The sequence below is a fragment of a genome, unplaced genomic scaffold (assembly GCF_019419815.1).
Source record: "Pyrus x bretschneideri cultivar Hongxiangsu unplaced genomic scaffold, Pyrus_bretschneideri_v1 Contig19, whole genome shotgun sequence".
NCBI classification, from domain to species: domain Eukaryota; kingdom Viridiplantae; phylum Streptophyta; class Magnoliopsida; order Rosales; family Rosaceae; genus Pyrus; species Pyrus x bretschneideri.
In genome coordinates, this window is record NW_025999490.1 from 6,282,889 (window position 1) to 6,305,627 (window position 22,739).

At 38.6% G+C, this 22,739-nt stretch overlaps 4 protein-coding genes, 1 non-coding gene and 1 pseudogene across 5 annotated transcripts; 1 reads left to right on the plus strand and 5 right to left on the minus strand.

The window, feature by feature from the left end:
* Positions 1 to 1,838: 1,838 nt before the first annotated feature.
* LOC103953058 (pentatricopeptide repeat-containing protein At1g61870, mitochondrial-like) lies at positions 1,839 to 3,311 on the minus strand. Its single transcript, XM_009364814.3, has one exon. It carries the CDS (start codon positions 3,193 to 3,195, stop codon positions 2,032 to 2,034), a length of 1,164 nt encoding a protein of 387 aa, XP_009363089.2. The 5' UTR covers positions 3,196 to 3,311; the 3' UTR covers positions 1,839 to 2,031.
* Positions 3,312 to 3,338: 27 nt separating this feature from the next.
* On the minus strand, positions 3,339 to 3,410 carry TRNAW-CCA. The gene has a single exon. It is a non-coding gene; the product is annotated as a tRNA-Trp (tRNA).
* A 4,653-nt stretch (positions 3,411 to 8,063) lies between these two features.
* Positions 8,064 to 12,444, plus strand: LOC103953149 (tobamovirus multiplication protein 1). The gene is made up of 11 exons (XM_009364910.3): positions 8,064 to 8,595; positions 9,012 to 9,102; positions 9,202 to 9,254; positions 9,375 to 9,467; positions 9,626 to 9,697; positions 10,174 to 10,246; positions 10,768 to 10,813; positions 10,916 to 10,979; positions 11,341 to 11,394; positions 11,730 to 11,807; positions 11,912 to 12,444. The coding sequence occupies exons 1-11, from the start codon at positions 8,437 to 8,439 to the stop codon at positions 12,002 to 12,004; spliced, it is 876 nt and encodes a 291-aa protein (XP_009363185.2). The 5' UTR covers positions 8,064 to 8,436; the 3' UTR covers positions 12,005 to 12,444.
* A 338-nt stretch (positions 12,445 to 12,782) lies between these two features.
* Positions 12,783 to 14,966, minus strand: LOC103937325 (derlin-2.2). Its single transcript, XM_009347265.3, has 6 exons — positions 14,714 to 14,966; positions 14,118 to 14,217; positions 13,788 to 14,002; positions 13,604 to 13,687; positions 13,377 to 13,430; positions 12,783 to 13,153 (listed from the first exon to the last, which is right to left on the minus strand). Exons 1-6 carry the CDS (start codon positions 14,810 to 14,812, stop codon positions 12,971 to 12,973), a joined length of 735 nt encoding a protein of 244 aa, XP_009345540.2. The 5' UTR covers positions 14,813 to 14,966; the 3' UTR covers positions 12,783 to 12,970.
* A 2,372-nt stretch (positions 14,967 to 17,338) lies between these two features.
* Positions 17,339 to 18,412, minus strand: LOC103953325 (annotated as a pseudogene).
* Positions 18,413 to 19,447: 1,035 nt separating this feature from the next.
* LOC103937327 (zinc finger MYND domain-containing protein 15-like) lies at positions 19,448 to 22,106 on the minus strand. Its single transcript, XM_018645021.2, has 2 exons — positions 21,858 to 22,106; positions 19,448 to 21,770 (listed from the first exon to the last, which is right to left on the minus strand). Exon 2 carries the CDS (start codon positions 21,518 to 21,520, stop codon positions 19,622 to 19,624), a length of 1,899 nt encoding a protein of 632 aa, XP_018500537.2. The 5' UTR covers positions 21,521 to 21,770; positions 21,858 to 22,106; the 3' UTR covers positions 19,448 to 19,621.
* Positions 22,107 to 22,739: the final 633 nt, after the last annotated feature.

Here is a 22,739-nt window from a genome sequence, read left to right on the forward strand (position 1 = left end):
TGACGATCTTTCTTACTGGAACTGTGAAAACCGTAGAAAAAGATAACTTTTTATATTAAAAAAGGGAACAAACAGCTAGGATAATCAAGTAAAACTAGTTCATATGCATAGTGGAGAACCGGAAAGGAGTCATTTTCCTCCAATCTTGTAGATTTCTCATACCCATATTAACACTGAATAAAGCTTGCTCCTTTGTACATTAGGAACAAACCATGCTTTCCAAGATAGTTATAATAAACATTATATGAGAAAAGTCATTCAAGTAAGTCAACGGAAATGAGTACTCTTAATTTTTCCTTGATTTGTCTTACTTCAGAAATGTCTAATAAAATGAACCATGGATATTCATACATTTCATATAATACCAATATTGCATATAATGCGGATATACGTTTGAGTTGTCTCTGCTTTCTTTTAAATATAATTAGCAAACAGATATTTTACAAATTATGTGCAACGTTGATCAAACGCATGACAATAAGCTTTTTTATTTATTTTTTTAATAGTAATTGTGGCGTCCTGTACAATATTGATTGCTTCCGTTGTTGTAACAGAGAGGTGGAGAGAGAATAAGAATGTGGCTTGAAGAGAACTTGGTTCCGCTGCTGTTTGAGAAGCTTGCTAAGAACATTTTAAATGAGTTGTCTATCATATATATTGAAGCCTCGGTGGAGACAAACCAATTGTCCTACAGCTGGGCCAATTGTGTACATTCACTGGAAGAACAAGATGTTAGCCAATTAGTATCGTTAAGGGATTTGAGATTGATGTATCGTAAAGAGAAAGAACGAGCAAAGAATGTCTATGTTCTAAGAAAACTTCACAACAGATTAATCGCAAGTGCAAATGCTGAACTGGGTTATACTACTGCTGTTGTTCAAGAGCTGGTTAATACAATTCAGGATCTAGTTACAATCTCCAGCGGTATCAAGTCTTTGCTCGACAATCCTAAAATGGTACGTAATTTGGTTTTTGTTTGGCACTCGCTCTTTCTGAATGATTGTTAACTAAGTTGAACATGAGTGCATGTATATAATGGTTCCACTATTCGTGACTCTTTTTAGGTGGCGGAGGCAGCGTTGAACGAGGACGAGGTTAGGCAGAACAAGAGGGCTAAAACATAGAAGCAACGATTGAGTTGCTCGAAGATTGAATTACGAAAGATTAGATCGAGTAGCTTATTGTATGAAGAAGCCGGAAATATGATCGTTTATCCTTCTTTAGAATGCAATCTGCTGACTTGCATTTTCGGGTTCAAATCTTCGGATGACATGAATCTTGCCGCACCTCCTTTCTCAAAAGGACTCGGCATAGACAGGATCAGCTGCCCGGAGTCCTGAGCTTTTTACTTCGCAAAGCTGACTGAAGTTTCAAGCAGATGTAAATTACCAACTTATCAGAATAATCAAAGAGTGTCTTTTGGGCCACACACAAGAATTTTTTTATGGAGTTTCACATTTTTCGTTTATGAGATCGTAGATTTTAGTTTGTGGGTAAATATTTAACTCGATCGACATTACTGTAAATCTGTATTTACCCTCGGTTAGGGGAGGGTCGACTCCAACTCGATCGAAATGCATGTGGTTACATATGTAATGCACTCGTCGCGAAATGAACCATGACAACGTAGAAATTCTTTGTGCTGGACGCATGTCCTTCAAAAAAGGACTGATTAATTTTTTTTTGTTTTTTTTGAACAAATATCTACACAAAGTGATGGGAGAATGGGCTAAGCTCATAATGGGCTAGCAATAATATGATTCAAATTCGTCTTTGACGAGAATCAAAGATCTCTCACTTACAAATGAAGAAGAATACTAGATCGTTACACTAAGTGGTAAAAAAAAGGACGGATGGATTTTGTACCAATAATTTGAAAAATGATTTGATTACTCATTGACATTTTTACCCTTGATTCGTTTTTTTTAATCTCTCACTTGTTACTGATAAGAAAAATACAACATAAACTGTAGCACTAACAAATGAAAAAACCATACCAATAAGAAAACCATCTCCTTCCTCGCCGAGTTCTTACTGCGGCAATGCAGCTTCAACTTCATTCCACTGATCTTGATTCACCGAAAACTTCTCCTTCATCTGCCCGATAACCTCCCTAGCCTCCACCACCTTCGAAACCTTCACCAGTCCGTCCACGAGCAACTTCATGGTTCCGAAATTGGGAACCCAATTTTTCTCAATGCTCTCCTTGGCAAACTGCAGTGCACTCTCAAACTCCCCATCTTTGCACAGGAAATACACGAGAGTGAAGTAGCAGTTCGCATCTGCCTTAAATCCGCGGTTCACCATGTTGGTGAACATCTTCTTCGCCTCGTCCAAGTTCCCTTCCTTGCAAAACCCATGAATCAGATGGCAAAATGTGACTGCATTCGGCTTCATCCCCCTCGAAAGCATCCCATCCAGCAACGCTTTTGCCTCGGCAGACTTCCTCAGTTTACACAAACTCTTGATCCTAATGTTGTAAGTGGAAAGGCCGGGCTGAAACCCGTGCTTCTCCATCAAATTCATCACCTTCCCAACGTCTTCAAACTTCATTTCGGTGTAAAACCCGGTGAGCAAATGCCCGAAAGTGTTGGCATCCGGCTTCACATTCTTCCTCTCCATCTCCGCCAGCACCGAGTAGGAGGAGCTGGTGGTGCCCGCCTCCGAGAACGCCTTGATCACGTAATTGTAAGTCTCCAAATCGGGCTGGATCCCGTAAATCTTCGGGAATTCGAGAAAAACCCGGTTCACCTCCTTGTAATTCCTGGCGAATATACAGGCGAGCAGCAACGCATTGAGCGTCTTGACGTTCCGAGGGATGCCCAATTCCTCGCAGCGCTCAAAGGTGCGGACGGCGTGGTCGGGCATGTCGGCCTGGCCGTAGAGGATGATGGCGTGGGAGGCGAAGCGCTGCGTTTTGAGGTCGGGCCGGGAGGCGAAGAGGTCGTCGAGGAACTGGCGGATGAAGTCGTAGTGGTTGTCGTCGCGGAGGCGGTTGATGGCGACGGAGAAGGCGATGCGATCGAGGTGGGATTCGGGGCTTAGGGAGGCGGATTTGCAGATTACAAGGATTTTGGAGGGGTCTTTCTCGGACTTGAGTTGGGCGATGGCGGTTCTGGTTTTGTCCTTGGAGGAGAGTGGGGCCGCCGTGGAGAGGTGGCGGGCGGCGTGGCGAAGGCGAGATAGAAGAGACATGGCTTCCAGAGAGAGAAATGGGGGCTGGCGTCAGGGTTTTGCAGAGGGATTAGTGGAAGGGGGCGACTGGAGTCGGACAGTGAGTGAGAAAATAGCACGTCATTAAAAAAAAAACAAAAAGGGAAATCGGGGTTAAGGGGTTTTGAACCCGACGTGAATCGAACACGCAACCTTCTGATCTGGAGTCAGACGCGCTACCATTGCGCCACGGATCCCCGGATGATTGTTTTAGACATATCAAGAAATTTAAAAGAATTAGGATTCTCTCTATTCCGAATTTCTCTTTGCTTTTTATCCCTTCCCCTCTATTTGAATAGTTACGATTAAATCACATCAATATATTGTGTTGACTTTTATTATAAAGAGAGACAACAAAAGAAGTGTGAGAAGAGAGGAGGGAAAGAGAAGGGATTAGGAGAGGAAATAATCTTACACCCATTTATAAACCTCATTAACATTCAGTTTAGCAAGGGTTGTATGCCAAGCATTAAAGAAATTGAAAAAAAAAAAATCGAACCGAAGACTAAAGTGAAGCCGGAAAAAAAAAATTGAAAAAAAAATCAAATTTGGTTTTGATTTTAGGGTTCGAAAACCGAACTGAAACTAAAACCCCTTAAAACGACGATGTGTTTATATGTTAAACTTAACCCTGACTATACAACCCCCTTCCAAACTCGATACCCAAACCCAGTTACTCGCCCTACCCTCTGCAGAACAAACCCTCCTCTTGTCGATGCCAAACCTAACACAACACCTCCTCCTCTCGACGTCGCACTTGACACCTCGCACACCTCGTTTGCCTTCTCCTCGCCCACACTGAACAGAACACCTCATCCTCTCGACGTCACAATTAAGCTAACCATGAGAGGTTTAATTATCGTTAACTTAATTGTGCTCTATGATCATTGATTATATTACTAGTAAAGTAGGAACTCAAAGGCACAAGATGTCGAACCAAACAAAATAAAATCACAAAAAAGTAGGTAACAATCGACACCACTATTATTACATATCATGTAAACACATGGGGTCGCGGCTGTCCTCTTAGTCTAATTTTATATGGTAGGTCTTCGGAATGTGACAGCATCTAAGGGATTTGCAACCTTCAACAACCACGTAAGTAGATCATACCAGATGTCTTGGTTTTCAAATGAATAATTTACATTTTTCGTATTTATAAAGAATTGCAAGAAAAAAAGGTGTCACATGTGGGGATAGGACACATGTGTATTGAAATAATTTATTCTATTTTTATGCTTTTACTAACACGTAAAAAGTTTACTCTAATTTTTTATTTCTTATGTGGTTGATAACACTTGTATTGAAATATCTCATGGATAAAAATATTGGTACGTTAATTTGTGAAATATCGATGGATATATTGATATCAATTGTTTTTAATGGAAATGATGGAAATATAAAATGAAATTTTATTGAATGTAAATACTGGTTTAAAGGAAATATAAGAGTTTCTCCGATTTGGAGTGAAGTTTCAACCCCCTTTTTTCCATATCTTTATTTGATTTTTCCAATCTTTCTAGAAAATATCTACCGTATCGAATAAATCATTTTAATTATTTGACTTTTGCTTTTACTAACATGTACGAAATCAAAACAAATACTCGTACTACAGTTCCATTTGTCCCATCATGATCTTTTACATTCAGGACTTCTCTTGTTGAGAATTCTTCGTTCTATGTAAATATACCGTAATTGTAAACGAAATACAAGATAAGATCAAAATTAAACTAAAATAGAAGTATTCAGTGCCATTGACCCATAATCCATCTATTAATAAATAAAATTAGGTAGCAAGTCGCTTCAAACTAACATGTAATTGGTGGCATGATCGATACCCAAGTATACAGATCGCTTATATATATCTACTGACGTCCTGAAGCTAAAGTCCAACAAGTTATTGTGTAGATGGTATCGATGTCAAAGTCATGAAAGGGAAGGCAAACATTCGTCACGTACTTTTCTGCGCATTCGCCGATTAATTCATACCCAAGAAACGGACAGGCTTCCAAACCCATTTCCTTTTCACCTTTCTCATTTTTCTTCCTTATCATTTATATGCTTTAATATTGTCCATTTTTCCTTTATTTCTTTTTTTTTTTTTTTTGAAAAAAAAAAGGTTACCAAATTGGTTATAAAATACTATTGGCAATCTGATAATGGTAATCTTGTTGAAGTATCAAGGAGGGCAAGTGTTGGAGTGGAAATTAAGCAAATCTCTTATTGAAGTATCAAACATAACATAAATATACGTAGAACTTGAAACATTATGTTCAAAGTCGACTCTAAGATAGTAAGATTTTGGGGGCTTGTCCAAAACTTGAGCTAAGGCCCTTAGGGGGGTGTTTGTTTGCCTTCGTTAAAGTTCACTAGATTGGACAAAATTAAGGGTTAGTCCAGTCCCATGTTTGTTCCCAGCAAGGATTAGCTTTAGTGAGACTAGCTCTCACTCACCTCGACCAAAGGCAGGACTATCCGGTCTTAGCGAGTACCCCCGAAAACCATGGGACTAGCTAAGATCATCATTTCTCTCATCCTTGTCCTGCTTGACGACTACTCACGGCCACTCCTCGTGACCTCCGACTATACACTGCCGTTAACTTTCCAATTTGACTATATCTTTCAAATACGTTTCACAACCAATTTTCACACAAAAGATATACCAAAATGACGTTGGGAGTGAGGGGATTCCGTTTCTAGCTGAATCGAGGCCAAAAGGTGGTCGGAGGTGGCCGGAAATTGACCCGGATGTCTCGGTATATTTGGGTTTCTTCGAATCTATGACAAATTTGAGCATGCAAAGTTTCGATATGTGTCCAGGGATGGAGAGCAGTTTGTTGGTGGTGCTAACCTCATCCAATTCGACAAGGTTTGGCCGGAAAACACGATGGAAAACCTGCAACTCGTCAGAAAAAATGGAGATGTGAGGTTTTGTTGAATAACATAGAGCTAGAGCGAGGGAGAGAGGAGAGAGAGACTAAAATCAAGAGGGAGAGGGAGTTGGACAGGAAAAAAGAGAGAGATAGAGACTGGAATTGAGATGTCTAATCTGGGATAAGGAAGGGTGGGATGGAGAAAGGAGATAAAGAGGGAAAGAGTGACGGTGAAGGAAGGAAAAGAAGGGGAAAAATATAGGATAATAATAAAATATTAATATTTATTAATTAAATAATATAATATTATTTATCCTGCTTTTTAGTCAAACAGTGCACCAAATACTTCACTAAGCTAGTCCAGCTTAGTTTATTCTAAGCCAGTCCAGCTTAATCCCTCAAGTTAGTCAAATCCGAGATAATCCGGTATAACAAACACATCCTTAAGGAACAAAAGGTCTTGAGATTTTGGCCGTTGATTGGTGGGATTCAAATCCACAATGCGGGTAGAAGCTAATTAGTGATTTGAGTATGTAATCATTGTACGGTAACATTTTGTGTGTTTAGTATATAAAGTGTATTATTGAAGACCCTCTAAAATCAAGAATATTGTGTTGTAGCGTAACTGTTGAATGGATCTGTGTAGTGAAACAAAAACCAGCTCAAAACAGTGTGGCTCTCGGTTATAAGTGAAGAGATTAATTATAACAACGTTAATAATTTAATATCATACCTAAATAAAGGAAAGATTTGCATTGCATGAAGATAATTTACATTCGGAAATTGACTTACGGAATTGGCGGAAAACAACCACACCGCGAACCGGCCACGCCACGTAAACCAGGCAAAGAAACTTCGCGCGACCCTTGATGTGAAATTACTATAATTTAGCTGACCAATCAACGGTTGTCTGGGATGGGACATGGGGATCCCACCGCATCAGCGAATCTGCTATTCGCATCACGTGGTTATCAGCTCAGCTACGTTTTTTCAAATTTTAAGCTAATTCCCAAGTTTAGGCGCCCCATGGTTAAATTTCTTTGCCGGCCGATGACGATTCTTTCTGGTTTATCTTTGTAAGGATCTCAGAAATTCTTTAATTATATTCGTATATTGTGCAGTCAGTTTTTGTCAAGTACGGGTTATATTTAATTTTAATTAAAAAGTTTTATAATGATTTATGACCGTACGATATACGATAAACAGATGTAATTAGAGGATTTCCGATATCCTAACAAAGAGGATTCTCATTCAACTCCAACATATATGCCCATCTTATTTGAATTTGGACTAAGTTGAAATAAAAATTATGAAATTTCTATTGAAATAATTAGAAAGAACTTGAAAATTTTGTGTAGATCGAAAACGAAATTGATCGACCAACTCAAATAGGAATTATTAGTAAAACTAAATCAATTGATCTTATTTAGCTGGTTATATTCAGAGGTCATTTTACGAACATGACTGATATTTTATTTTATTGACTTTGTATGATATCATTTTCACATGGAGGCTTTCATGTACAATTTTCTTTGTGTATTTAACCTATTTATTTATTAAAAAAATTAAGCCAGACAATTTGGATGGTGATAATAAAAGAAAAATAGTAACTTGTGGAACTGGGTGTATATGTTGTCCTTTTTTTGGGCATACATTAGATGCAGTTCATTTTTTTCAACGTCCCTAATTGGGCAGTCCACATAATAAAGCACAAATAAGCCAGAAAATAGAGAGAAAAAAATCAAAAAAATAAAAGGGAAAGGGATCCTCCCCATCTCTTCTTCTTAACGTACTAAATCAGAAGATCCAGACTGTTGAAATTTGATCAATAGTTGAAATTATTATAACTTTTAAAATGAGCTCCTATTTGTAATCATTATATCAAATTTCAACGGTACAAATCTCTTAATTTTATGGATTAAAGGGAAGAGATCAGGAGATATGATTTCCAAATAAAATAAAGCGCAGAAAGAGAGAGAAAGGATAAGACGGGGCGGCCATAGTAACAAGAGAGAGAGAGGAGAGAGGAGAGGGGAGAGAGAGAGCGCGCGCGCAACTTTACAACCACCACCCCTTTCAACGTAACAAGAGAGAGAGAGAGAGAGTCGTCAGCGTGGAAGCTTAGGTGAGAGACGCCGAAATCCCCAGAAAGCCCTCGCTCTCTCCGTCTCTCTTGGACCGTCTGGTAGGGGCAGTACTGGTAGAATACTCTTCCCTCCATCTTCCTCTCTCTCTGAGATGAGCCGTGCCGTTTTACGACTTGAGTTTCTTCTGCTCTCTGCTTCTCAAGCGTTTTGACCTTGGCTCGCTCTCTGAGCTTCTCGCGCTTTCGGAGGAGCTCCGCTGCAAAATGACGAGAATGCCACTGCCATTGCTGAGCTCTGCGCCCATGGAGGCCGTCTCCATACTCTTCAATTGGTGGGACGAGATCAACGAGTCCTCCCGGTGGCAGGATGGCTTCTTCTACGCTCTCTGCGCCTCCTACGCTCTCGTCTCTTCCGTCGCTCTGGTATCTCCCTCTCTAACTTTCTATCTCTCTCTAACTTCATGTGTTTAGTGCATCTGATTCGATTTCATGCTTCTTAGTGGTTAATTAATCGCTGATTTTCTATGAATTCGAGTAGCGTTTCGAGATCGGAGCTCTCAGTAAACCGAAAATTATATGATTATTCCAAAATTTCTTCAAACAGTTATTGATTGCAACACATGAGTCAGTGGCGCAAGGAGGTGCGGCCGCACCTCCGGTCGCCGGAATCCGTTCCTATTCAGTTCAAATTTGGATTAATCGAGTGCGAAAAGCTTGTCTCCGTTGATGCACGAAAGTAGCAGGATTCAGTCCATTTCACAAGTTACTAAAATTCTAGGTGTTCATAGAGAAATTTGTGAAATGGTGCTAAGTAGAGTGATTGTGTTTGTGATGCACAGTTTCAACTGATAAGGATTGAATTGAGAGTGCCAGAATACGGGTGGACGACGCAGAAGGTTTTTCATCTCATGAACTTCATTGTTAACGGAGGTGATTCCCGGTGCCTTACTGCCTTTCGGAGTCTCTCTTGGTATTATTTCCCTTTGATTGTGAATTTGAATTGTTTTGGTGTTGATATTGATGTTGCAGTACGAGCAATTGTATTCGGATTTCACGGTCAAGTGTTTCAGTTGCACCCGAGGGTTAGTCTCGTGTAGTTTCAATCACTTCACATCGTAAACCTACCACCCCTGTATGCTACTTGACACTTGTAATCGCTTTTGAAATGTATGCTAAAATTTGGCAGCTGGGTCTTGAACCAGGTACTAATATTGGTCTTGTTGGATCTTCCTGGGCTGCTATTTTTCTCTACGTACACACTTCTTGTCCTCTTTTGGGCGGAGATTTATCACCAGGTAAAAGCATGTTCTTAAATCTTTGCATGCTATTGGTATCTGTTTTCTGTTATTTGTAGGCCAGACTTCAATTCTACTGAGGTGTACAAACGTTGAGTGCGGTTGTTTCTTTTAACGAATTTAGACTTCTGACTTCTTTTCTTACTATCATTGAACAGGCAAGAAGTTTACCAACAGATAAGCTGAGGATTGTTTATATATCAGTCAATGCTATCATGTACTTTATACAGGTGCACTCCATTTTCCCTTTCTTCATGCTTAATTCGTTGCGTGGTTTCTCTAGAGAACATAACATAACATGTTTTGTATACAACATTGCCACTACTGAGAGTATTACCTACATAAGCAGCCGGGTCACCTTCCAATTATTCGTTCTTTGCTAATCTCCTTGATCTTAGGTTTCTTTAAACCGTATAATTATTAGCTTCATCCTGCATGTTCTTTCTCAATAAGTTTTGTGGAAAAAGTTCTACAACTGTTAAAAGAGTAGGGTTGGCTCTCCTAGGTTGTTTTTTTTTTTTTTTTTTTTTTTCCACCCATTTTGTTGCTAGGTTACATAGAAGAAAGTTATCTTTCGGGTTTTCCTATTTGATGTACGATTTGTAGTGTTTTGTAACCTGGAATGGCACATAATTGTTCATATTTAACTTCTTGTACTAGACACAAATTTTAATTTACCTTATGAATAATGTGGTTTTGTCTTCAGGTTTGCATCTGGATATACCTCTGGATGGACGACAACAGTGTCGTTGAGTTCATTGGAAAGATATTCATTGCAGGTAAGGCCTCTTCCGAGTCATGCTATAGGTTTCACAAGTCCCCTGTTATTGAGAATGACTTTTTTTGGCATCTTATAGAGTTGGTTTGGTATTGCTGTGCTTTGAAAAAAAACTGTTTCTGCTGTGCTGTGAGAATAAGCAGTTATGAAATAAGTGAGAATAAGCAGTTGTGAAATAAAGCAGTAGAATGTTTGGTAAACTTTTTTGTAAAAGTGCTTTTGAAAAAAAAAAAAAAAGCAGTATTATAATGTTTGATAAACTTTTATGTAAAACAGATGTGAAAAAAAACTGGTTTTTCAAAGCTGGGTTTTGCAGCTTTGTGTTTTTGGCTTTTTTTCACCTAAAACTGTGAAAAAAAACTGAAGCTGAATGTTTACCAAACATAAAAAAGCTCGCTTTTTTTTATAGCCACTTTTTTCAGAATCACCTTAGTACCAAACTAGGGCATAGTCTTATGGATCTGGTCATTGCTTCTCTTGTTTAATAAGCATACTCATTATATTGTACCTATTTTGTTCCAGTCGTGTCATTTGTGGCTGCACTAGGCTTCTTGATATACGGAGGAAGGTTAGTGTTCTGCATCGTATTTAAAGTATATGGAGCTTTGTCTGTTCTGTGTTTGTGCCCATGCATTTGTAATGGGTGGGTTATTATCAACAATTTGTTCAGGTTATTTTTCATGCTGAGACGCTTCCCCATTGAATCTAAAGGGAGAAGGAAGAAACTTCATGAGGTTTGTGTCTTGCGTTACATTTCGTCTATCAGATTAGAAGACCTGATTGCTAAATCGATGGCATTCAATCTTCTTGGCTAGATTTATTCGCTGCTTTGTTGTGTAATTTTGTTTCCCAAAGTTTACTCTTCAGAATACAACACACATACGAAACACATAAACGGGAGGATTTTGTACTATCTATCTTGATGTAATACCATTGTAATTGCTTGCAAATATTTTTTGTTCGGAGAATCTCCTTTAAGCGTTGTGAGTTTCATGTAGATCAAGTTTTTGGGTTCTGAAAGAAAGAGAAAATATGTGCGAACAAATTGTTGTGTTAAAACTTGTTCTATTGACTAACAAGTTGGTGATATTGCAGGTCGGATCCGTTACAGCCATATGTTTCACCTGCTTTCTCATAAGATGCTTTGTGGTAAGGTTCAAACCATTCTAATGCGGTAGTAATTTGAAGAACCCTCATCTTGCATTCTTACAAAAGAATAGTTAACGTTCCAGTTTCTTGCGCAATTTACTTCCCAAAACGAAAACCCAAAAGAGCTATAAAATTTCTTCATTAGTTACTCTAGGACTCATCTGAGGCTATAGGGGTTGGATTAACATTTCTGATTCCAGTATCGTCTTTTGAACTTTGACCCAAATGATGATCGTCATAAGACTACTGCTTTCTTGTTTTGCTTTATGAGGTCGTGCTTTCATCCTCGTATATTAAGTTTGCTGGGAGTTTGATCAACTTGGTTCAAAATGTAGGTTGTCTTATCGGCTTTTGATGCAGACGCATCACTTGATGTTTTGGATCATCCGGTTTTGAACGTGATCTACTACATGGTAGTCTACTAAGCTTGTTTATTTACAGAGCTAATTTTCCTTTCTTATTCTTCAAACTCTTGCTACTTTTCGCCTTTAAAATTTGAACCATCTGTCCTCTGCAGCTGGTTGAGATCCTGCCTTCAGCACTAGTCCTTTACATCTTGCGCAAACTGCCCCCCAAGAGGGTATCGGCTCAGTATCATCCAATCCGTTAGCACAATTCGCCTTTATTCTTTATGTTATTTTTGCCCCTCTAGAATTATTCTTTTCGGATTTGGAGTTTGGTGGAGTTTGGTGCAAATGAAAGTGAGCGGCGGAGAGGAAAGCTAGAAAAACAGTCCAGATGTAGAATTCCGGCGTGGCTCATGCTGCCGGCATTTTTTTTAGACGTATGTATATTACACATCTCTCTAGAGCTAGCCAAGGGAAGATAATTGAATCAATTCCATGGTTATTTTGACAGTTAGTGGTTTATTCGATCGACGTTGTGATGGAAAGGAAATGTTCATGTAATTTTATTATTGTAGGTTGTGTTTCTATTTGTTTTTAGGGTTACACTTACACATCACGGTTATGTTGAAGCTCAAGTGATTTGTTTTCTTTGCCCCCAGTAGACAATTGATTTGTAATAATATAAGCAGATCGTTTTTTTTTATTTATTTTTTTTATCATGGATTCATGCTTTGTTTTTGATAAACTACCACCGCTAATTGCATATGACGCAGCATCTTGGCTCGTTTGGAATTGCTTCTGAAATGGCGAGAAGTGTTTTGTCAATCAAAAGTGCTTACCGTGGTATTTGGCATAAAAACACCTACATTGGGCACTTCCACATGCTTTTTCATGGTGCACTTAATCTCAACGTGGTTGTAGGTAAAACGCTTATGGACAGAAGCACTTCATATAGTAGCAACCATAAACGAACTCGTGGTAACGGGAGAATAAGTAGTATTAGATGTGCATATTATCGAAGAAACTATATTAGATCGCAACTACAGAGAAAAGAGACTTTTGATTGCGCATTGACGAGCTTTCAACTGTAACAAGTTACTCAAGAAAAAACTATTAGCATATCAGTGAAGATCTTTCCATATATTACAGAGCCGAAAATTCATCCTAAATGCCGGATAAATATCCCAAAAGCTATAACCCTCATCAACCTGGCTTTCCCCGAGATCTGATTAATCTTGGTGAAGTTCCTCCACGGGTGGTGGTGCAAATCTCACATTTCCTGGTCGTGCCACCACAACAGGGTCATCCGCAAACAGTGCTTTGATAAACGAAGGGGTTCTCAAGGGCCGGCGACCTGTCATTCGTGGGTAAACATCTTCCAGAAAGTAATAGGCGTGACCGGCAATCATTCCCTGATTCAAACCAATAAACATACAGAGAAAGGATTAGTGGATGAAAACCCCGAAACCTTAAAGAATCGTTGTATAACTGGTCCGGCAGATTCATAAACGATTTGTGCATGAATTATCATACTGATTTTGAAACTATCAGTACACAACGTTATACACAGTCAGTAAGTTGAGATGCTCAATTGATATATCAAATCAGTGCAAAGTCTTAGAAGAGATAACCAACCAAAAGATCCACCCAAGGGCTAGCTCCAACAAAGACGGAGAACGTCAGAAGAACCTGGAGGAAAAACGAAACAGACATTAAACCATAGCCAAGGATGCAAGGGTTACTCATCATATCTGAATCGTTTTCACGAGTACTTGTCTTAGGATAAACATCAAGAGATTAATACCAACGACAACGAGATAGATGTTAACAGAAATCAATAAGGAAATATTAAGATTACTGACCCAAGGTAGGTAAGCTGCTGTGAAGGTAAAGAGGCCCAAGAAGCTCATATGAATGAATGGATTTTGCTTGCTCCACACGTAGACCTATGAAATAGGAATGCATAAGAGTTCACTAGAAACAAAACGAACATACCAAACTTTGGAAACAAATCCATTGAAACCCAACAAAGAAAATATATCGAACCATCATGAATGTTAGTGAGTTGCTGAGGAATATAATCTTTGCAAACGACTCAGACAAATGAGGTATCATCCCTCCAACCAGAACTATCCCAGTCAACACAGTGGCACCAAATATGAGCATGTAAAAGAAATCAGCAGTCCGTCCTCGGAAAGAGTTCTCTTCGAGAAGCTTGCAGTACCGAGCAAGAAAGAACATGTGGAACATGAAATCCAAGTCTGGCAATGCCGAAATATAAAACCATGTTAGGAAAAAACAACCAGTGACAACTAAACGACACGAATTTCCACCCCTACAAATGGAAGCATTTTAAAAGTGGACAGCAGCAATTACCCATTTTCCGGAAGTAAAGGAAATTAGTAACGAGGCGCCAGAACTGATACTGCTTGACCACTAGATTAGGGTTCAAGTACAGATTGTGAGGAGAGATTATCTGCAAAAGTTTTACCATTTGAACGAAGAAAGCCATCAGTCAACAAAGAGAAAGAAGTAGCTATAATAACTACATAAAACCTTCCAAACTTCCAACAAATCCTATCAAGCATGAAAATTCAACAGAGAACAAATTAACATTTACGAAATCCAGAACAAAAATTAGAGAAAAAAATAAAACTAATGCCAGAATTTAACCCAGCTGACAGATTTTAAGCTCCATCAAAGAACTAGATAACACTAATTAACAATTAAACATCTACATAAACGCAATATTTTCAAGACAATCATTCCTAAACAAATTTGCAAAACCCATAACATTCAGCTGCCCAAGTAAAAATCAAAGCAATAACAAACAAATTTCCAAACTTGAGCCAAACCCCAATTGAAATTGGACAAAATCAGAAGACCCCATTTGCACTGAACCAACAGGGACAATTCTAGAGCGAGAAAGATAGAAAATTTTCAATGAGAGAGAGAGAGAGAGAGAGGCATACGTCGAGGGAGCAACCGATGTTGGTGACAACAGCCGCTGTGAGGTACGAGCGGGTGATGACTGGCATCTGCTTGTACCATTCTTCGACTGCCTGAGCCATGATTACGCAATCAAATTACAGCTCGAAGCAAAATCTGACCAATTTTTTGAGGGTTTGGAAATTTTGCAGAGAAGATTTTGAGATGCGAAGAGAAGAGAAGATAAGTCTCGAGAGACGGATTTGTTCCTCTCGCCTGAACTGGGAAATGACAGATGCAGGACCAATGAGAGAGCGAGTGACTACCACGAACCAACCAGCTTGTTTCTCTCCGGTTGGATTCGAAGGCGCTTATTCGATAGTATTTGGACTATTCAGTTTTTGGGCTCATAGGCCCATGGGCCGCATAAATTGGAATCATCTGCGTTTTTGTTGGATTTTTTTTTTTTTTTTAACAAACGAGAATATCTATACTAAGAGGAAGAGGTGTGCTTAGTCTCACAATCGACTAGGAATAATGTGGTTAAAATTAACCTTTGGCGAGAATTGAACCTAAGACCTTTCAATTACAAGTGAAGAGGAATACCATTAGACCGTAGTACTAAGTGGATGTTGGAATTTTTAATTTTTAATTTTGTCAATAGTTAGGTCGGATTCCAAAAGGAAAAGGAAAAGGAGGTGGGGAAGTTTCGAACCCGGTTGAGGAGCGTTACTAGAGAACCTGATTTTCTCAATGGCACTAGCACTCCTACATACTTTCAACAGAAAAATTGATTGGGTTAATAGTACTACTATTGTCCTAAGTGATCGGTCTAGTTCTCTATAGGTCAGTTTACAAAAGTTCAAAACCGTAATTAAACTAAATATTTAGGGTTTGTTTAAAAGTGATTTGAAAATGACTTAAAACGCTTGTAGAGAAAATGTTTTTAAGTTCCAAAAGCACTTGAAGTGCTTCCTTAAAGAATCACTAGCCATGTGCTTCTTTCAAGAAGCACTTCAAATGTTTTTTCAAAATTCACTTATATTTTTACTAAGAATTTTTTATAAAAATATTTTCATCAAAAACGCTTTCAATCCTTTTAAAATTCAAACAAACCCTTAGTAATTACTAATTAGCATTCTTTATGGTGTTCCTGCTTCTCTGTTATTGGGCTCATTGTCCTTTGGGCTTCTTTGGGCGTTGAACGACGTTAGGGTCGGTTTGGTAATTTGGTTATGTGAATCACGCGCGACTAGTGGCAGGGCAACTTGTTGAGTTCCACAACCACAAAGTGTAAAAAGTACTTTGGTTGGTTAGGATCTAATGCGGACACGACAAACGACAATTTGCCGGAGTTACAACTGGGCCGTTGGGGTCATGATTACATAGTGGTTGATGCACCTCAGATTGAATGTTGACGTATAGGCATGTGATGAGGTTGGTTTGATAATCTTTTCGTTTTTGTTATTTATTTTTATTTTTTTAATAAAATTGATTGGAAATGGAGGAGGAAAGAAGGGACGAAGAAGAGCGGACGAAGAAGAGTTTTTAGATTTTAGTTTTTATTTTATGAAAAACTAATGAAAAATGTTTGAAAATTTTAAGTTTTAATGATAAGGACAAAATAAAGGGTAAAGTGAATAATACCAGATTGACTTTTTAACGTAAAAATATGGTTTTTTAGTTAAAATGAACAGTACCAGAAGTTTTTCATTAAAATTCCTATTATTTATGGAAGCCATCGAATTTTTTAGGGTTGATCGTCCACGTTTCAAGAGGATTCATCCAAAAACTCCCTTTATCTCATACTAACAATATAAATTTGTTTATTTTAACCTTAGCACATAGATAGTGACTTCCCTCAACTTTAACTTTTTATCTTCTTTTTTTTTTTTTTAATAATAAAATTAAAAACCTTCCTCTCGTGATTAGAATTTTTCCCTTCAATTTATGAATTGTGAATTTAAACTTTTGTTTTTTTTGGACAACCCAATTTCCGGATTATTTGTCGGTAACGCAAACAACACAACGTCACCAAAATATTCAGGTAATTGGACGAGACAACGCGATCACTATATCCTCCAAGTCCTTTTCAGTTGTCAATTTGAAGGCACCTAATCTTGTGGTCCTTCCAAGAGACTAGATTTTGGAAAATATCTAACCACATTACTTCGACCCAACACATAATCCCATGAACCGTCTTTTCTTCTCATGACTTGCACATTTCCTCTCTATTTTTGTTAATAGGTATTCCCATAACTTCGAGCCGGAAGGGTTTATACGTGATATCTAACTGATAGCTGTCACAAGTATAAACTTACATATGACAGATCACGCATCAACGAAAACTGCTAACAACGAGACTCAAATCTTGGTAGGATGTGACATAAAGCAAAGACCTTACAATTTAAGTCAATTTTCGCGCCGATATTATAAAACATTGCATCAAAATATAATGTGACAAAAAATCTATAAAAAGTCTCACTTTTAACAAAATATCTGTAACATTTCTCGTAATCTAATATCATTTGTCATAAGACACAATAGTCAAAGTTTCACCTAAATCGGTAACGAAGTGGGACTTGGCTCAAAATGATATAGTAACTCATCATTCTACTAAATCCAATTTGTAGCAAACCAAAAAAAAAAAAAAATTAGGCAAAAACCAATTAAATAAAACATCATTAAACATAATTTCAAATGGCAATAAATTAAAGATAAACCAACAGAACATAGTCTAAACATTTGTACAATAATGTGACAACTCAAATCAAGCACAATCCACCAATGCTTAGAATTATTAAAAGAAAAAAAAAAATTAGAATCCCAAAGACTAAATTATATTATCTTTAAATAATCTTATTTGAAATTAAGCAGCCCTTGCAAGAACTTGAAGCCTCTCTGGCACATCAGCTGGCTCAATGAAGAAAGCCCTCCTCAAAGATCTCGGCACTGTGACCGTCAACACTCCGTCTTCGTATCTGGCTGAAATCCGTTCGATATCGGCCTCAGCCGGAATCAGGAATTTCCTCATGAAGGTCCTGCTAGGCTGCTCTGTGGACTCCTCCTCCTCCTCCTCCTCAATCCTCTGTGTTCGAATTATGAGGTATACCTGAGTCCCTCCACTTGTACTTTTATCTCCTCTTTCCTCACACCTGCTCAGATGTCACGTATAACAACCACCAGTTTTACCGAAAAAAGTGCGTGAAAATCACTTTCCAAAAAAAGAAGGACAAAACAAAAAACCAACAGAAGAAAAATTGGGTGGAATAATAAATTGGTAAGTTGTCAAAGTATAAACAACTTCCCTTCATACAAAGTGGATGCCACTGTTGTGATATCCCAGGCGAATCTCAAACTGTCACGTTAGATGGTTAAAACAACGTGACTATGTGTGATTCGCTTGAGATATGGTCACAATCCGACATCCATGTAGGTAAGTTTCTCTCATAAACTAAGAGGGAGAGTTAAAATTACCGGGGAGGTCAACGGAGAAAATGTGAGACTCAGGGGTCTCAGTCCAGTGCACATAGTTTTCGGGTGCCAAATGATATGGGTAGATGAGGTGAGAAGGGAAGAAATATTGGTAATGGTGGAAGGCTGGGATCTCCATTAGCTGCTTTAATTTACAAAAGCCAACAGAAGGAGTGCTTTTGAGCCAACAAGAGGAAGTGCTTTTGCAAAAAGTTAAAAAGTCTGCAATCATAAAATGGGATGAATGGGGAAGGAGGAGGCGGCTTAATAGGGAGGTAAAGGTCGGTGGTTGGTTGGCTTTTATGGAAAAGGTTATGGAAAAGGAAACAGCGTACATTGTGCGGTCAGTTTTCGTTAGGTAATATTTATATTTAATTTTAAATTTTAAATTTTAAAATAATTTCTGACCGCACGATATACGATGAACGATCACGATTACAGAATTCCTAGGATTCCTAGAAAAATGATCCACTGAGGATCCTTTTCCGGCTTTTATATAGGCCCTATTGGCCAAACTGGGGTTATGGGCATACTTGGACTAAGGGTAGCTTTATTTTTAGTTGTCAATTTTGATATTGTTTAAAAAACACAACTCGGTACATCAAATGTAATAATACAATTAGTTCTTTTTAGTACAACGATAATGGGCATACTTGGACTAAGGGTAGCTTTACTTTTAGTTGTCAATTTTGACATTATTTTAAAAACACGTCTCGGTACATCAAGTGTCATAACACAATTAATTTTTTTTTAGTACAAAGATATATTTTACACTAAAGAGAGAGGGAAGTTCAGCTAAGTCATAGAATAGACAACTTAATTTTGGTATCAAATTCGCCATCCACAAGCTTCGAACCTAAGGCCTCTCACTTATAAGTAAAGAGTAATATCACCAAACCGTAGTACTGAGTGATTATTATACAAGTAGTTGGATACTTGAATTTTTTTTTTTTAACTACTGCTATTAAAACACTTGGTGTACCGAATCGTGTTTAGACTTAAAAACTTTTCTATCTTTGGTAAGTTGCTCAAAGTTTTTATCTTGCGGTGTATATGGTGCCATTTAAAAGTGCTTATTATCTAGTTTTATAACGTACGTACTTTTAAAATGCTTATTGTCAAATGGTTGGCAAAATAGCTACCTGAAAGGCAAGCCTCGCATTTTTAAGGAGGATTTATATTGACTGCCATGTAGATTGAAGTTTGAATAATGGACAACGTGATCTACATGTCATGAATTTTAAATATAGTCGAAGATGACATATATAAAATTCACCGGATATGCTAATTCACGTGTTGTAATATGGATAAACAATGTTACTGATTTTATAAACTTTGGATATAATCGTAATGAATAGACAGAAATGCAATAAGGTTGCGATTGCAATTCAATGGGACAAAAAATGTAATGCCAAAAATACAACTATCTTCATGACAGGAGAATTGAGATTGAATCTTGAAATTCCTTGGTTACCAACTCATGTATTTACTCCGAACACAAAACCATTGCTGTAAGAAGGAAGATTGCTAGAAGGTACGTGATGTTTCACCGGCGAGCGGAAAGGATTTGGCGTCACAGGATGTGTGATATGCAGTCCAGCACTTCGTAGAACCTGTTTCCCGTTTGCGCACGAGAGTTCAGATTGATCGGTGAAGAATGCTGGGACGCCCATGGACTTGATTGAATTAAGAGCTCCGCCCCAATTTGCATAGCTATCCAATCCACAGTTCAGTGCAACAATGACATGGGGAGGAGGGAGGTAGGAGGCTTCCTCCTGGTAAACACCCTTGATGAGATTCATCCTCACTCTGCTACCGATCCCTGAAGTTGTCCCTGACAAATTTGTTGGAACTTCAGAACCTACCATAACGATTTGCACGTTCCCCAATCCATTGAGCAAATGACCAACCTCTGCAAATGCCGGCATCCAATCCAACTCTCCCTCTGGCCCTAGGTAGTGAACAATCACCTCCTTGCCCTTCTGCAGTAAGTTCTTCGAACTGATGTTGAGAGTTGTCAATATGTAGTAAACCGTCAAAGGGTGGGAGAGGATGTCAGCAACCGGGCTTGACAAAGGCAGTGACCGAATGTTGTAGTATTCTGACCAACCAGAGAGGAGGATTGGACTTGACATACCATCTCTTACATGATGTTGAAAAGATGAGTCGCGTGGAAACTCTTCATCGTCTAGCCCTCCCCAAAAATCCCAAAGTCCACCTTTAACAGGAAGAAGACCAAAAGGGCAGTGAGAATAGCAACTGCACTTTCTCCTCCACATGCCCTTCTGATGGACGCCCAGTGATTCAAGCCATTTACAAGGTTGGTCAGCATCACATGCGAACACAAAAATGTTCATTGCAAGCTCTTCTTCCCTTTCCATCATAGCCTTGTAAAGACCGCATATGCTCTTATGCGTTTCTTTCGTATGCTGTTTCTGGCAGACAGAACTGCAGTAGACCACTGCCTGACATCGTCCACAAGAGAGAGCCTGTTCACTGTGGACTTCTTTCTCACATGCTGCACACTGCTTTAAGCTGCCATTTGAGTAGACTCTTACTTCAACAAAAGTCTCCTCTTTTGATAGTTCTGCATATGTTGTTGGGGTAGAGCTAGCCGTTGAACTAGCCTTTTCTTCGTATGCCTGGCCAGGTGGGTGGGAGATTGTAACTGCGACAAGATCATAACCTTTGGCCACTTCTTGTGGCCATTGAACATCAACGGTCTCAATAAATGGTTCAAAGTACATTAACCTCGACCACTTTGGACAGCCTTCTTTGTCTTCCTGCAGCAATGGGTGCACCAGAGCTATGGCTTTCATGAATGCATACACAAACCTAAGCTCTTCAGAACTCGGATGCCTAAACCTAAGACTCCCCGATGACGTGTATCTGGCAACATCAATGACAGGGAAGCGATCACTCCCTGACACTTCCAGCGACAAAGATTTGATCATTTTCCTATTCGAGGGAAACATCAATGCCTCGCGTTCATATGTGACCCGTAAAAGCTCAACACTGGGCACCTGAACTGTCTCCCTCGAGCCTGTCATCTTCTTGGCATCACTTTGAGATCGAAACATGTGAAACCCTATATCGCCGGCATCCCCTCCAACGAATTGAACACAAGGAAAAGGCTGTTTCTTGCCAGACCAATCTGCATCTTTCCCAACCCGGACACCAAAAATATGCCCGGGACACAATCTTTTCCAGGGATGAGTCCTATACAAAGCTGCTGAAGCTTTAAAAATGGACTTAATAAAATTTGGAGCAATGCCTTCTACCTTCATAAGACATGTCCCTGATCCGGGACCAAGGCCCGGACCGGACCCAAATTGCTCCTGGAATCTATCAAACAAGTTCTTCAAATGCAAATCCATTTCGATTTTCGACTTCACCAACCCAGTGCAAAGATGTAACCAACTCCTTGATCACACCAGTAAAAACCCAAATAAAAAAATGACTACCCTTTTCTTTGCTTCATGTAAAAATCGATCATATCCAATGAAATCCAAAATTTCCCAAAAGCTTCCGTTCGTTCATATATATTGCTTGCAACACAGAAAACCCATAAACTCTACAGAATCCAAAGTACGGGAGGTGTGATAATTCACTTCAACGGCTACTAAACTACATGAAAATCCCAATTAAATTTAAACAAATGGGGATCAAACGAATTTATAGAACTTGATGAATGAAAATATTAGTGATCCGTACCAGTAAAAAGTTGGAGACTTTACTTCTCTCTTTTGGGTGCTCAGATCCAGCAGGAGATTGAAGAATTTGAAGCTTTTTTGTTGGCAAACACTCGCAAGTCGCAAGTGAGAGTGAAGCTGAAATCTATCGACTCCGAAAATTAATAAAAAAATTTACTGTGCGGGCCATCTGTGTTGTCGTTTCATGGTTTTCATTCGTCAAACCTGTATTCACCATTGTCGGGCTCATATGAAAATAGGCTTAATTATTGTATTGGCGCAAGTATTCACTTCTGGATCTCTTCCTCCTCACCATGAAGTTCGGAGGAATCATTGAAATTTGATCTAACAATTAAAGTTATTATAACTTTTAAAGTGGATCCCTATTTGTAACCGTTTGATCAAATTTTAATGGTCTAGATCTCTGAACTTGGTAGATTATAAAGAAGAGATCCAAAGATGATCCATTTTCATTTGCTGAAATTTCACATTACTACATGAAAGTCACGATTACTCACTTTTTGCCCTTTGATTGATGAGATAAAAGCTTCACTAGGACGGTCAAGTCACTCCGCCAATGTATTTGACTGTGTACATCGAGAGTTGCACTGACACATGATTCATTGATATTAAATCGAATGCAGTGGTTTTTGCGTCTGTTATGACAATGCTTGACTATCTAACTCGTTATGCTGTGTTAAATTTAGATTTTTCTCTTGATTGATTTTTGTTGTCTCATTTTGTGGACTATTAGTGGTGTATTGAATATGTGATGACCAACGGAGTTAGTATTATAATGGAGTCATGATTTTGGCAAGAAAGAAAGAAAGGAAAAAAAAAAAAAAAAAAAAAAAAGGGCACCTTCATTGAACCATTTCATCGAGCACTAAATAGAAACTTATCA